The sequence below is a fragment of the Paroedura picta genome, chromosome 12, assembly GCF_049243985.1.
Source record: "Paroedura picta isolate Pp20150507F chromosome 12, Ppicta_v3.0, whole genome shotgun sequence".
Taxonomy (NCBI): domain Eukaryota; kingdom Metazoa; phylum Chordata; class Lepidosauria; order Squamata; family Gekkonidae; genus Paroedura; species Paroedura picta.
Genome location: NC_135380.1, coordinates 11,308,709 through 11,324,685, shown reverse-complemented (window position 1 = coordinate 11,324,685; position 15,977 = coordinate 11,308,709). Strand labels below are relative to the sequence as shown.

The 15,977-nt window shown below is 48.0% G+C and overlaps 1 protein-coding gene across 12 annotated transcripts in view; it reads left to right on the top strand.

Annotated features, from left to right (window-relative positions):
- Window positions 1-15,753, top strand: part of ST3GAL4 (ST3 beta-galactoside alpha-2,3-sialyltransferase 4) — a 134,293-nt gene extending 118,540 nt beyond the window's left edge. For all 12 annotated transcript variants that reach the window (XM_077306908.1, XM_077306909.1, XM_077306917.1 and 9 more), the window contains 6 exons: window positions 564-624; window positions 7,545-7,640; window positions 8,933-9,122; window positions 10,146-10,289; window positions 13,131-13,274; window positions 13,667-15,753. In XM_077306908.1, the coding sequence (XP_077163023.1) occupies window positions 564-624; window positions 7,545-7,640; window positions 8,933-9,122; window positions 10,146-10,289; window positions 13,131-13,274; window positions 13,667-13,753 (722 nt within the window). In that variant the 3' untranslated portion in view covers window positions 13,754-15,753. The remainder of the gene's footprint in view (window positions 1-563; window positions 625-7,544; window positions 7,641-8,932; window positions 9,123-10,145; window positions 10,290-13,130; window positions 13,275-13,666) is intronic.
- Window positions 15,754-15,977: the final 224 nt, after the last annotated feature.

The following is a 15,977-nucleotide window of genomic DNA, read 5'->3' as shown; positions in this document are numbered from 1 at the left end:
TCCATGCTTGAGAGGACAGGCAGGGGACAGAAGGGCCAGGTCTCCCCTACTGTTGCCAGCCATTGATTACCTAGTCGGTCATTATCCTCTTAATCAAGACATATTTATTGAACCCAGGATGTTTGCCATGCAATTCAATCTCAAGTGAATACAAACAAATCCAAATTGCTGCTCGTCATTGGAATCTGACTACCATTTTCATTGTGCTGGATATTAATTGACTCTCACTCTTTGCCTATAAATATGAACTTCCTACTTCCATTTCATGATATCGTATTTTAGGAAGTGTGCGTGGTCCAGAAAGCTCACACCTTGAATAAAACTTTTGAATGATTTCTGCTATATTTTTATTGTTGTGCAGAAGAGTTACAGGTGCATTTTGCTTACGATCACATTCTTTGCAGATAAAGCAGGTAGCAAAGAGAGTTGTTTTGCAGCGTCTCTGTTGCAAGTGGACAATCTTGATCAGCTGTTCTATATTTACCTCGGGCATGTTTATGGTGTCAACATCTGAACTTGAATGGTGGGGACTAATGTTAAATGCCCATCTTCTTCTCTTGCAGAGGAAATTCTCCTGCGGGTTCTGGCAATCACAAGTTACTCACTCCCTGAAAGTGTTCAAAGGTAAACCTTCCATAAATCCCTTCTCCTCTAGATGGAAGACCTCTTCTTTTCTGTCCATTATCGGTTTTACCCACCTTTTGTCCCAGGATTTTAGAGCAGCATACACAGTTCTGTTTTATCCTTGCACGTTAGGTTAGGCTGAGAGATGTTGGGTTGGATCCAGGCTAAATTTCCCATTGTTAGAATGGAACTTACTTGCCTTCGCCTCCCATTACAGCCCACTGATCTGCATGAAAAACTACAGCTGGGGTATAGGGAACCCTGGGAAATAATATGGAGGATGTAGCAGAAAGAGAGAATGAGCAAAGATAGCCAGTTGAGTCTAGATCCAACTCAATGACTGGTCCAAGGTGATTATCATAGAGTAGACATAGAGATCTAGACCTGTTCGAGTCCAGCCACCACAACATACACATGCTTATTTCATCGGTAATCAAAATCATCTGTGCCACACTTCATCCCATGGGTTTCCAAAAGCTGTCAGGTTTATTGGAATTTATTTAGATGAGTAATGTTTCCATGTCAAACATGCCCAAAGGCTGAGCTGTGTTGGCCTGTCTCCCATTTATGGGACCAGGAGCTGCCTTGCCCTACTGGTGTAACTCAGGGTGGGCTCACGCATCCATGTTTTGCACTCAAAAGCTTCAGCATTGATTGATGGTCACAGCTCACACAGAATTGCTTTGCTCATATCATTCGATGCCTCCCTTGTTCGGTTGCAAGCTGTTGAGCAACATTAAGAGTATCGTGGCGGGCTGTAAATCCAATTTAGCAGAGCACAGATTTTGTTAGCTGAAGGAAGGGAAAACTTGGTTTCCTTGACTGAAGTTGGCCTTTGCTGGAAATTTAATTGGAGGGTTTCATTGTGTGATAACCAACGATCTGGGGCATGTTGTGTTCCGTTTGTGTATGTGTTTAACCATATAAAGCAGGGGTAGTCAAACTGTGGCCCTCCAGATATCCATGGACTACAATTCCATTCGCTGGCAGGGGCTCCTGGGAATTGTAATCCATGGATATCTGGAGGGCCACAGTTTGACTACCCCTGATATAAAGCCTACAGAAGCCAGGGAGGTAAAGGTAAAGGTAAAGGTAAAGGTAAAGGTAAAGGTAAAGGTATCCCCTGTGCAAGCACCGAGTCATGTCTGACCCTTGGGGTGACACCCTCCAGCGTTTTCATGGCAGACTCAATACGGGGTGGTTTGCCAGTGCCTTCCCCAGTCATGACCGTTTACCCCCCAGCAAGCTGGGTCCTCATTTTACTGACCTTGGAAGGATTGAAGGCTGAGTCAACCTTGAGCCGGCTGCTGGGATTGAACTCCCAGCCTCATGGGCAAAGCTTTCAGACGGCTGCCTTACCACTCTGCGCCACAAGAGGCTCTTAGGGAGGTAGGCATGCATTTATACAGAGATGATATGGCCCCTGGGGATTCACAGCACATCCTCTGTCCCGTGCTCTAGTATTTGGGAGTAGCTCCCATTGAAATTAGTGGCATTCACTTCTGAGGAAATATGGCTGTAGAAGGCATGGATGACTTCATTTTTTAAAAATTTCCCAAGGCATAACTTCTTAATGGTGTTAAGCCAAAACAGAAAGTGGGAGTCAGCAGTCTTTAAATGTCATATACATTATATGCATTGGAAGGAATATAGCGGAGAGAAGAAAGCAAAAGAAGAATGGCTAGCAGATGACCTTATGTGTGGATCAACGGGGGGTTGGGGAAATAGGGAAGATAAAAGAACAAGTTACTACTGGGCAAATGGACGTGGCCCTGAAGATAATGCATAGCACAATATAGAGGTAACAGAGGAGTGGTTCAAATGCTGATCTTGGCGTGTGTTGATGGGGAACTTGGTCTCATGGCATGTATCTTGCTTATGCAAGGGTCCTGAGCTTCCACTGGCCACCTTACAAGAGCAGACACTGGAACTCACCTACACAGTGGAGATGGCAAGGGCAGAAGAAGGCAAGGCGGCATATAAGTTGGAAGAACCCTTGAGGTCAGAGGTCCCCAAAATGGTGCCTATGGGTGCCACGAGGTCTGCCAACACTTTTCGTGGTGCCTATCAAGTGTTTTTAGAAAGTGGGTGGGATTAGGTTGGGCTTTTGCCCAGTAAGGCTTCTGATTGGCCACTGGAGATTTTGATTGCCTGTGCAGGTTTTTGAAAAGGTTTCTTTGGCCACAGTTGCCATCTGTGTGACTGAGGGTGAGCTGCAGCAGCCATTTTGTGGCTGGCTTTGCCTCCTGTGGCAGCCATTTTGTGGTTGCAGCCATCACCTTGAGTCAGAAGGTTGTCTAGGTTAGTAAAGAAAGGGGCTGAACACTAATGCAGATACCTGATGGAGGGACAGGACAATAGCTGTGGGGTAGAGTTGACAGAATCCTTTGTGACTCTCACCTTAGTGTGAACAACAAATTGCTTGCAAATGATTGAACAAATGGTCATTGACCTGAGTTGCAAAGTGAACCTGGCAGCTGTCACTTAAATGCAGCAAGAGATATCCTGTTGAGAAAGGTAAAAATACCCTGTAGTAACCTATTGATTTTGTGACTTCCTTATCGAGGCTCCCAATGGTATTTTGGTAATTTACTGGAATAGTTCCACTAGTTCATTGAAGCAATTATCTCTGGAACAACTATCTCATAAAACTTTTATGAGGAATGCTAAATTATTGTTCTGCATTTTCACGTAGCCTTTGTAGCATTGTCCATGTAGCCTTTGTTGCTACCTGAGATATCTCCCCCCCCTTCCCCGAATCTCACCCATTGAAGTTTCTGTGGCCGTTCTTTCATTAAATCGTCAATAAAGTTCAACCCTTGAACTTTCCATCATGCATATTTCTCTCCAACTTCTCCATTGCTGCTTGCCCTTAATGTCACCTGATCCTTTCTGGCCTGAGAGTTGTAGAACCACTCTTGTACCCTCTGCAGCAGTGGTGGAACAACTTCACTAAGATCAAAACACACACACACCCCACACACCCCACACACCCCACAAGCTGCTGTTGAAACACAGGAAAAGCAGTTTTACATTGGATCTTGGGGATGTTGCTAAACCTGGGTTAGGGTACCTAGCATCTGAGGACCTCAGTTCAACTAAGGAGGGATTCACAGAAGCAATCCTGTAAGGAGAAGGGCTGTGGCTCTTGGGTATGGATCAACGGAGGGTTGGGGAAATAGGGAAGATAAAAGAACAAGTTACTACTAGGACATCTGCTTGGCATGTAGAAGTTCCCAATTTCACTTCCTGACATTTCCCATTTAAAAGTGCTAGGTAGCTGGTGATGCAAAAGAGGTCCACCTGAGACCTTGGAAAGCCATTGTGCTTGATGGACAGTTGGTCTGAATCAGTAGAAGGCAGCATTGTACGTTCAGTCTCAGCTGTTACATAGTCCTTGCTTTGTGTCCAGACCTGCCATGAGAACTTTCTACCCAACATGCACGGCAAGCTCCCTGGTGGGAACTCTGTTTCTAGGTCAGGAGGAGGAGCAATGGAAATCAGACTCTCAGTGCTTGGGGAGAAGGAACCTAAGCCTTCCCTTCCCACAATTCATTCCCCCAGCCTTAATCGGGTCCAGGGGGCTGCTATTACTATGTGCACCCCCATCAGAACAAGTGGAGCCTCAGTGGGACAGAGTAGTTTCCTCAAGGCCTTCAAGCTGGAAAGATGGTGTGTGGTGGGGAAATGTAAGCTCTTCCTGTCCATGTGCCAGGATCCCAGTCCGAACTGGGATTCCCAACAGGGAACACACAGCGTGTGTCTGATTGAAAGTCTTTATGGCAGACCCAGGTGTGGTGCAAGGACTGTGCAGGATGTCATTTGGCCTCATTGAGCAGGCAAAGAATTTATTCAGGGAGAAGGACCAGTTAACACATGAGCTTGTACTGAATGGGCAGAGCCGGTTCAGACCCCAGCCTCATGAGTTGTAAGTAGAGACGAGAAAGACTTTTCTTGGTTCAGAATCCAGAGCGTCTTTGGCCACTCAAAGGAGTGTTGGGCTACACAGACTGACTGCATAGAAGGCATCCTCCTGTGTAAGATGCACGGATGTCTTTCAGAACTGGAGGGCGGGGGGGGGGGGGTAACAGGAGCAGCCTTTTCTCCACCTTGGATGCAGGCGGCTGATAGCTGGTCTTTCAGCATTCCTGGTAACTTTGATAGTTGTGTAGACAGGCAATTTCACGCCTCGGTGCAGCAGGGGTTGGAGGGGGGGAGGGAATAGCAGAAAATGCACCTGCCATTTTTCTTGTGTCTGCCCAGTTATTAGGCTGGAGAGAGAATATTGCTTTTAAGAGAGCCAAAAGTCCTCTGTGAGATATTTTGCTTTTCTTCGGTGTATCCACCAATAGTTTTCCCTCCCCTGATTCCTCCAGTCAAAGAGGCTTTTTGGAATGCTACAAAAAACCCCCCAAAGCCCATTCACAACAAGTGCAGATGAATGTATATACACCATGAGCAGTGATCTTTCCTTGAGTTTACCTTGAGGTTTTTTGGGGGGAAAGAGCTCTGCTTCTGTCTCCAGGCTGAAAAGAACAGGCCCTTGTGCCCTCCAAGTCACCTGCCAGTCATCCTAGGTTTCCATTGCGAAACAGTGTTTGCTGGTGGTGTAGAGCAGGGGTAGTCAACCTGTGGTCTTCCAGATGTTTATGGACTACAATCCCCATGAGACCCTGCCAGCAAACCCTGGTGGGGGCTCATGGGAATTGTAGTCCATAAACATCTGGAAGACCACAGGTTGACTACCCCTGGTGTAGAGGTTTCTGCCACCAGCTGTCCAGTTAGTCAGACTTTCTGCCTGCTGTTCTTAATCCAGCGTCTGACCCACAGTCTCAGACCTGCTCCAGGATATGAATCAAGGTCTCGAGTCGCAGCCAGGAGCCCGCCTGTCTGTGTTAAAAACAGAAGCAAATCTTCCGGATGGTGGTTATGCAATCTAAAGCGAGAACAGCAAAAAAAACGGGACAGAAACAGGCGTGGTGCTTTGGGCAGAGGTGTGAGAAGCTGAATTATCAGTCAGTTGCGGTTTAGGGTAAATAGTTTAAGGCTAGAGGAATGTTGATGGTTATGGTTTGATCCGCCAGTTAGAGAGTTAGCAGACCGAAGTGAGACCATACATCTTGGATTGCCAAGTTCGTGATACACACCCAGTCTATGTAGTTTCTTCCTGACCCTATAGCAGGGGTAGTCAAACTGCGGCCCTCCAGATGTCCATGGACTACAATTCCCAGGAGCCCCTGCCAGCAAATGCTGGCAGGGGCTTCTGGGAATTGTAGTCCATGGACATTTGGAGGGCCGCAGTTTGACTACCCCTGCCCTATAGGGTTAAACCAGTGGTCGATGCACTGCAGGGCTGTTTTGTTCACGATTATGGGACTGCAGTGTTGCAGGACTTCAAGCCTGCCTTTTTAAAACTGCTTTCGGATGCCGAGTCATGTTGACCACGGTGAGGAACTCTGCATTTTGTGGACAGGGAGTGCAAGATGATTCTGCAGCCAGCTCAAGGAACTGTTGCTTCAACCTGAGCAAATACAGACCAAGGCTTGTGTTCTGCCACTTCCTTTTCCTTTGGTTTTGCAGAGTATATCGGAAATCATTTTTTTTTCTTTTTGCCTTTAAGTTTGTATGGGAGAGAAAGTTAAAGTTTGTGTGCAAGATGAACTTAGAGAAGGGCAGGGAAAGGTTGGCAGCAGAGAACACGACATGTAATAATGGGATTAAACTCCATGTAAAACGTTACCAGCTAGATATTGGGGGAGGGGTTTCCCCCTGGACCAGCCGCCAGCATCCATGATAAGTACCTGTCCAATCACTTTTGAGCCCCCCCCCTGAAAATTCCCAGTTCAGCAGTAGAATCGACTGCCTAAGGAGGGGGTGAGCACCCTGTCTCTGGTGGTCTTCAAACAGTGACTGGACAGATACTTATCATGGATGCTGGAGGCTGGTCCTACATTGAGCAGGGGGCTGGACTAGATGGCCTACATGGACCCCTCCAACTCTATGATTCTATTTATGCGTAAAAAGAACATCTGGGGCAAATTAATAGCTAGCAGGAAGAGCCATGAGCTGGAAACCCACTGTTCAGAGCCAGTTTGGTGTAGTGGTTAGGAGTGCAGACTTCTAATCTGGCATGCCAGGTTCGATTCTCCGCTCCCCCACATGCAGCCAGCTGGGGGATCTTGGGCTCACCACAGCACTGATAAAGCTGTTCTGACGGGGCAGTGATATCAGCGTTCTCTCAGCCTCACCCACCCCACAGGGTGTCTGTTGTGGGGAGAGGAATGGGAAGGCGACTGTAAGCCGCTTTGAGCCTCCTTCGGGTAGGGAAAAGCGGCATATAAGAACCAACTCTTCTTCTTCTTCTTCATTCAGTTCTAGGTAGCTTTAGGCACGTCGACCAGCTTATTTCATATATCTGGAGACAGGGGAGGTGGTCTGCTTTGTAAGAGGGGTGTCAGTTATCATGATGGTTACGAGAATTTATGCAGCACACTTAGGAAGAAGCATTTTAGCTAGCAATTGTGGCTATTGAAGTTGCTTTCTCATGCTGGGCTGGAGAGAATCTCAGCTGCGAACAACGGCAGTACGCTTCCTGTTTGTCTTCTAGATCTGCATGACTGGTAACATTCACTGAGAAAGATCCTTACACATCATTGGGTCTAGTTAAAGGTGGCATTAGCCATGTTCCACTCAGTACCTCTAATCACTTGCAGTGTGATTTAAGGACCCGGGCCATGCAGCGATGCTAGCTTTGCCATTCTCTCCGCCAGCCCACATGCCTTTGCAACCCCTCTGTACACACATTCTCCAGGCCTCCTGATTTCCAAGTAGCTGTAGCTATGCGGGTAAGTTCATTTCAGCACATGACTTTCCCCCACCCTTGGCTTTAGAGTTCAGGTTTCAATTTTGCTCTTTTGCAGTTTGAAGTGCCGGAGATGTGCAGTGGTGGGGAACGGACACCGGCTCAGAAACAGTTCCATGGGGGACACGATCAACAAATACGATGTTGTTATCAGGTACAGGTGATGCTTGGGCTCCCGACCTTTCACTGTAGAAGAGTCAACCTTTCCTTGGCTTTGGCTTTTGTTCCCTAGCCTGAGACTCCAGCGCTAAAGGATGGATGGGGCTGCCACTGAAAATGACAGTCCTGCGTTGCATTCTCTCTTCTTTGTGAGATGCTGTGAAGCTTGCTTTGTATCCTGATATTGTCCTATTGCACATTTCTGCTTCCTTGTCCCCGTCAGAGGCCGGGTAAAGCAGGGTGAGGAAACTCACAGTGTGATGATATCAGGACTGCTGGGTGACTTTTAAGGGATGCCATTTTTTGACGGCAGCCCAGAGCGTTCACTTATTTTACAACACTGGTGTCATGTTTTAGAGTCCTCTACTCTTTGGTCTTTCTTTCTGGGTGGCGACACGTAAAAACTCTGCCTCCCTCCAGAACTGGGCTGCCCAGCATGCACTGCACAGCCAGATACGATCCATCTCTCCCAAGAGGCTAAGGCATCTGCCTCTGTGCAGACAGAATTGGAGGGTTTCACGGCAGCTTACTCCTTTCTGTCTGACGGCCTCAGGTGTGGTAGTTAGAGGGAGAGGATGCTTAGCCTGGCTGCTTCCTCTGATGGTATCGGCTGCGCCATTGCAGGGGTAGTCAAACTGCGGCCCTCCAGATGTCCGTGGACTACAATTCCCATGAGCCCCTGCCAGCGAATGCTGGCAGGGGCTCATGGGAATTGTAATCCACGGACATCTGGAGGGCCGCAGTTTGACTACCCCTGACTTAAGTTGTTAGTTTTGGGACCTTGCAAAATAATACCCCTCCCATGTTTATTTAAGACTAAGGAAATCAGACATACAACTAACAGAATGCATTTTACAGGGTTTATTTGGAGTAGGGGGGAAATCCCAGGATGTTCCTTTAAAAAAAGATAACTTTTTCCATTCCGCTCGCTGGCAGGGGCTCATGGGAATTGTAGTCCATGGACATCTGGAGGGCTGCAATTTGACTACCCCTGAGCTGGAGGAATGGGGTTCTCAGCTTGAGTTCTGTTCGCACGTGCTTTATAGTTTACTTCTTGCTTGCTTGTACTCAGCAGGCTGAAAAGTGACGTCTGCGTTTAGCTGGTAGATCCTGGTCTGCCTCAAAGCAGCAGCTAGAAAAATAATACAGTAGAAAGGGGCGGAGTCTAATTCGGCATGCTGCTGGATTCTAGTGCAGGGTGTGGGACAGGATCTGCCGTAGTTCCTGTACAAGGATGAGGGCTGAACATGCCGCCTTGCCCCACTGTCCATCTCTTCCTCTCCTCAGGTTGAACAATGCACCAGTTCATGGCTATGAGCACGACGTGGGCTCCAAAACCACTATGCGCCTCTTCTATCCCGAGTCGGCACACTTCAACCCCAAAACTGAAAATAACCCCAACACCTTGTTAGTGCTGGTGGCCTTCAAACCTATGGATTTCCAATGGATGGAAACCATCCTCCATGACAAGAAGAGAGTAAGTTGAAGGGGAAAGAGTAGAAGTGCTACTTTTAGTGTTTAAATGTAAAGGTATCCCCTGTGTGAGCATTGAGTCATGTCTGACCCTTGGGGTGACGCCCTCCAGCGTTTTCATGGCAGACTAAATACGGGGTGGTTTGCCAGTGCCTTCCCCAGTCATTACCGTTTACCCCCCAGCAAGCTGGGTACTCATTTTACCGACCTCGGAAGGATGGAAGGCTGAGTCAACCTTGAGCCGGCTGCTGGGATCGAACTCCCAGCCTCATGGTCGGAGCTTCAGACAGCATGTCGGCTGCCTTACCACCCTGCGCCACAAGAGGCTCATATGTTAGCAGGACTTTATTTGTGGAGAGATGCTCCACAAGCGAGTTCCTTTCGCCTGGAAACCTTTCCTTTTGCACCAGCCACATGGCAGATATTTACTAAGTCCTTGTGTGGTCTTGCAGAGGTTGTGTTGACTTTGGATCTAGCAGGTCAAAGTTCAAGCGTTATTTCAGCCTTGCCTTGCGTAAAGAATGATCCACCCGTCTAAATCTCTCCAGCTGTGAAATGGGCATAATGTACCACATAGGGAGATTACATATGGAAATATAATAACGACTGATGAGGAAATTAATGGGGCATGAGACAACACCCTGCATATGTTAAGAGGTATTTTAATCTGCAGGCAGTCGAGAGCGGCAGAGAGAGGTTCCCAACTAAAGCATGGGAAGTTCACATTCCAGTGCGGTGCCAGAAGGCCTTGCTTAGATTATGCCAGGGGTAGTCAAACTGCGGCCCTCCAGATGTCCATGGACTACAATTCCCAGGAGCCCCCTGCCAGCATTTGCTGGCAGGGGGCTCCTGGGAATTGTAGTTCATGGACATCTGGAGGGCCGCAGTTTGACTACCCCTGGATTATGCAGTCTGTCTGCCCTGCTTTTTCCATCTTTCTTCCCAGCGTATATTCATGGCAGCTCTGACGCTTCTCTGGAGAGCCCAAAAGCCTGCGACTGAGTTCTGGTTCTTGTTGTCCCTTTAGATCCGGAAGGGCTTCTGGAAGCAGCCCCCGCTAATCTGGGATGCAAATCCTGAGCAAATACGAATTCTCAACCCTTACTTCATGGAAATAACTGCTGCTAAGTTACTTAAGCTGCCAATGAAACATCTGAAGAAGATTAAGCAGGTAAGAGAGAACAAGAGAAGAATGGAACATGGTCTCTGGGTCTAAGTTTTGAAGGGATCAAAGGTAAAGGTAAAGGTAACGGTATCCCCTGTGCAAGCACTGAGTCATGTCTGACCCTTGGGGTGACGCCCTCCAGCGTTTTCATGGCAGACTCAATACGGGGTGGTTTGCCAGTGCCTTCCCCAGTCATTGCCATTTACCCCCCAGCAAGCTGGGTACTCATTTTACCGACCTCGGAAGGATGGAAGGCTGAGTCAATCTTGAGCTGGCTGCTGGGATGGAACTCTCAGCTTCATGGGCAGACAGCTTCAGACAGCATTTCTGCTGCCTTACCACCCTGAGCCACAAGAGGCTCACTAAGCTCTTACGATGGCATTTACCATGTTCTAGAACAGAATAATGTCATGCAAGGCCAACCCCCAAGCCTACCAGGCTGACTCTTTTCCTCCCTCCCTCCCCCCACCAAAACGTCTATGGCCACGAGCCAAAGATTTCAGAGAGACATAAAGCTGAATTGCCATTTTTGTTTACCACCAAATCACAACTCTACTGAGTTTTCTAGACAAGAGAACTCCCAGCCTCATGGGCAGAGCTTTCAGACTGCATTTCTGCTGCCTTACCACTCTGCGCCACAAGAGGCTCATTGAAGGGATCAAAAGGCATACCTAAATCCTCGGAATGGGCTAAGGACCAGACTTCCCATGGGCCGTGGAGCTCTTCCACTTCCCTTTGTCTGGCACCTGTATTCCAAGTACTTTGCCTTGAGCTTTTTTTCACACCATGTGCTGAAATGTGTTGTTTTTAGGAGGGGGAAAACATTTTGTGAATTTGGTTGGCAGGAAAGTTTCAGAGGATATCTTTGCTATTCTGTAGTAGAAGAGCAAGATATGAGCCCAGGAGCACCTTATAGGCCTACAGGATTTTGGGGATATTTTCAAGAGACAAATCTCCTTTTGTCGGATGCAGGCTGGCAGGATTGAAAATGAATAAAGTGTGAATAAAATAAAATGTGCACTAAACTAAATGCTACTATACATATACATTTTATTTTAAAGTGGGATTTATTTTCAGTTTAGTTGATTATTTATATAGGGTTTTTTCTTTTCTCTTGTAAGGTACTTTAGATCCCTTTGGAGAGAAAACCAGAATACAGATTAAATAAACTTCAATACTAGGAAATGCAGAAAAAAGAAACAGGGGGGAGAAGAAGAGCTGGTTTTCTTATACCCCGCTTTATACCACCTGAAAGAGCCCCAAAGCGGCTTACAATCACCTTTCCCTTCTTCTTCCCACAACAGACACCCTGAAAGGTAGGTGGGGCTGGGAGAGCTCTGAGAGAGCTGCTCTGCAAGAACAGCCCTAAGAGAACTGCGACTAGCCAAGGTCACCCAGCTAGCTGTATGTGGAAGAACGGGGAATCAAACCCGGTTCTCCAGATTAGGGTCCGCTGCTCCTAACCACTACAGGTCAGGTAGTTTTTCATAGAAAATGTGAGGCCGTCCGAGATTTTATTAGGCTTAATTCATGCTGAAGTGGTAAGTCTGTGTTTAAGCTGTGCCACTTCAGGCTGCCTGTGAAGTCTCAGAGGAAGCAGAACATAAACCCCTTCCCATAGAAAACCAATCTGTCAGGTTTTCCTTGATTAACAATTTGGTCATTTTCTATGGGCAGGGAATTCTTCCCTTTTTGTCTGGAGGGACGTACCGTCTTGTGCACTCTGAACAGCCCAGACGCCCAGTCTCCTCGGTGCCTCAATAGATAGGCAAAGTTATTCACGTCCCGGTGGGCAGCTTCCTGAGCCGACAGCATTAATCTTTGCCTGCCTCTTGCCAGGCTGAGTGGCTCACTTTCAGTGCTTCCTTGAGAGCTTCAGGACCGTTTCCTTTGGCTAGGACACCCACCTGGGAAGTTGCTTTACGGCTGAAGCTTAAAAGCTGAGGAGTCACTGCCAAAAACTGTCCTCACAGTTTTGGACGGAAAGCTGCCGCTTGAGGGTTTGTTTTTTTAAGCAGAGCAATGTGTGCTCCACCCTGACCTTGACAGTTCAGGCTATCCTGATCCTTCCAGATCTTGGAAGCTCAGCGGTGTCAGGCTGCCCTCGATAGTATTTGGATGGGAGACCACTGAGCATGCCCAGGACTGCTACACAGGGGCAGGCTCTGTCATTCTCTTGCCTTGCAAATTCTACTGCAGGGGTAGTCTAACTGCGGCCCTCCAGATGTCTATGGACTACAAATCCCATGAGCCCCTGCCGGCGAATGCTGGCAGGGGCTCATGGGAATTGTAGTCCATGAACATCTGGACGGCCGCAGTTTGACTACCCCTGCTCTACTGGGTCACCATAAACTGGCTGCAGCTTGATGGCACCTAACACCATCAGGCTTGTTCCACAGTTCTGTGCTTCCATCCATGTACAGAACTGGGAACTCTGATATTTGGATGTTTCTTTGCATTTTTAATTTCAAAGCTAGTGCCTCGTGCTGGAAGCATCACTGCAATAGCCGGTAGGAAACACACAAGTCAAAGCAAGGCTTCCTAGGGACCTTTCTAGGGGTCAGGGATGTAGATAGCAGGAGGACCCAAGTATCATCTCCAGCATCCTCCGTCCAAAGGATCTCGGTGGTCGGTCAGAGATGATGCTTTAAGCGGACCGCTGGAGAAAGGGAGGTGAGAAACTTGAAAAGAAGTTTCACATGAGAATAAAGCCTTGGGTTCCTTTGGCCTGTGCAATTCCAAGTTGATCTCCTTCGTAACCAGCTTCAGGACTTGCTGGGACAAGACCAAGCAGGACTCCGGTCCAGCACAAAAACATCACCTGTCCCTTTGTTCTGTCTGCCGTAGAAACCAACCACGGGATTAGTGGCCATCACCTTAGCATTGCACTTCTGTGACTTGGTACATATCGCTGGCTTTGGATATCCAGATTCCTCCAACAAGAAGCAGACCATCCATTACTATGAGCAAATAACGTTGAAGTCAATGGCTGTGAGTGATTTCTTCTTTCTTTCTCTCTTTCTAGACAGATTCTCGAAGGGTTGGGTCTATCCGTGGCAACTAGCCATGGTGACTAAGGAAAACTTGCATGTTCAGAGGCCATCACTCTCTGAATACCAGAGCTAGGAAGCACAATGTGAGGGGAACCCTTTGGCCTTTATGCCTTCTTTGCCCCCCGCCCCTGAGCAATTGGTTGGCTACTGTGTGAAACAGGAAACTGGACTAGATGGACTACGGGTCTGAACGAGCAGTGCCCCTGTGTTCTTAAGGGCCCATTAAACATACCTGCCCCATAGTGTCTTTGTACTTGTAGGATCCTCCCCATGTTTCAGGCCTTGAGTACCCATGCTTTCCCCCCCCCTCCCCCATTGCCTGTCTTGCAGACTTCAGAGCACAACGTCTCCCACGAAGCTCTAGCAATAAAAAAGATGCTCGAACTGGGACTCATCAAGAACCTCACTTACTTCTGAAGAAGCGTGGACTGCAACGTCTGAGTTGGCTGCTAGGCCAGCAGGAGGCCCACCGTCGCTGGCATCCAGCCACCCGCAGCTTTCCTTCCTCCTGGCTCTGACAGTGACTGCTGTGAAGGTCTCACAACTTTGCTCTAATGACACACAGAACAGGGTGGAAAGCTGGGTCGGTAGCTAAGAACGCAAAGGATCCTGAAAAGTCAGACGATGGGAGTGGTAGATCTTGACAGATGCTACCATCCGTGGAGTCCCCCTCTGTTGGACGCTTGAGGGGTTCCTTCTGCATTGAATGGAGGCTCTTGGGAGCCAAAGCTCCTGAAGGCTTCACTCCTGTGGCACGTATGCATCCTTTTGGGGCGCCCAGCCTGGACCTGCCTATGGGCCTCTGGGGCAGTACAACAGAGCCTTCTATGGGATTTTCCCATCTCGGGACATGCTGCTACCTTAATCACTTTTGCCTTCCCACTCTGAGATGCAGTGGTGGCTGTTTACTAGGCTAATTTAAGTTATACCTGTGTCAGAGGGTCTCTGGATGGAGCAGCAGGAGGCAGCTGCATGAAGGATTATTGGCTGTCTGCCATCTTGTCATCATCCCCCTCCCCCCATCTGAATCAAGATGCGATGAACTGCAGTGCCCCCCCCCCCTTTGGTGGAAGAATTAGGGCTGTCCAGGAGAAAGCTGTTAGGGATGGGAATGGATAATGATGGTGTCGCCCACTGATTTTTTCCCCAGCTATTATTTTTGGAGGATATAGCATACAGGGAGAATACCCTACAGTATTTTGATAGTGGTTTTTATACTAAAAACAATGAAACTGAACTGAACACAACTGGGTCCCTGGACTCCTGGCTGAAAGTGATTCCTCCTTCTGTGAAGGGTGTGTGTGAGTGTGTCTGTATGTGTGTGTGTGTGTGTGTGTGTGTTTCTTTGTGTCCAGCCCAGTATCCCAAGTCTGTTCTTGGGGAGAACCTTCTAATTATGTTGTAGGATTTTTCTCCCTCCAGTATATGGTGGCCACGTCCCGGCGGGGGATAGGACTGCAGTAAGAAAGGAAAGGAAAAAAAACAACAACAACCCTGCCCTGGAGACTTGAAGGAAGGGGGAAGAATTTGGGGGACAGAGGGAACGTGAGCGTCTGTTGCGTGGAGAAGGAACAGATCACCCACGATTCCTCACGGACCGAAACGGAACTTGTACAGCACCTTGTCTGCCTTTTCTGCTAGGAGGAGGGATGTTTGGATTACTCAAGACGAAGCCTCTACTTGGGAGGGTGGGGTCCCTAAGAAATGAGGTGAATTTCAAAGTAAGCTGCTGCATGGCATAGGTGGGGGGTGGTAGTCCATACATTTCAGGAGTGATCCCTTGTCTGAACACATCCGCCTGGGGGGGAAAAAAGAGTCTCTCCAAACAGTTCGTTTTTGTGTGGGGACAAAAATTTTAAATCTGTTTCCTTTTAAAATCTCAATTCTGCAATCAACATGTATTTATTTTCCCCGATATCAAGGGTACTAGTTCAAAGGGTTTGCCATGTTCCACTTTTGGTTTTGTCCATGAGCAGAAAAAAGGGGGCGGGGAAGGGTGAGATAAACTTTCCTCTGCAGAGGAGAGGGGGAACTGGCCCTCTTCCTCACCTTGCATTTACCAATGTGCCTTAGCCATGGGTGGAAGTGTCCAACTTCCAGGGGTCACCTGGGGAATTGAGTCTCTAGTGGCCATTACGTCCATTGCCAAGAAGAAGAGCGATTGGATTGGAGGAACGACCCATGGTTTGGCCCCTGCAAACACCCGGGAACGTTGGCAGTTGATTTGAGAGCTGATTTGTCACCGAAATCCAGAGTGCTCATTGGAGGGAGGGGGAGAGACTGTTTTAAATGAAAATATGTGTTCCGGGGGAAGGGGGAGGGATTTGCATCCTGCAGGCAACGTGGCAATGTCTTTTTCTGACCAAGTGATAACTGCAGCTCAGTGTTAAGTATCAATAAATTTAATTTAAAACCAATGCCTCTTGAAGCATAGATATTTTGTTACAGAACAAGCTCAAGGCCTTTTTCTCTTGCCTTGTTGTTTGAGCCACCCTGAGCTGGATGGCCCAAGAGAACCTGATTGTGTCAGAACCCGGAAGTGAAGCAGAATCAGTTCTGGTTAGTACTTGGATGAGAGACCACCATGGGTCACTACGGCAGGCAATAGCGAACCACCTTGGTTGATGTGAAAATATCTTAT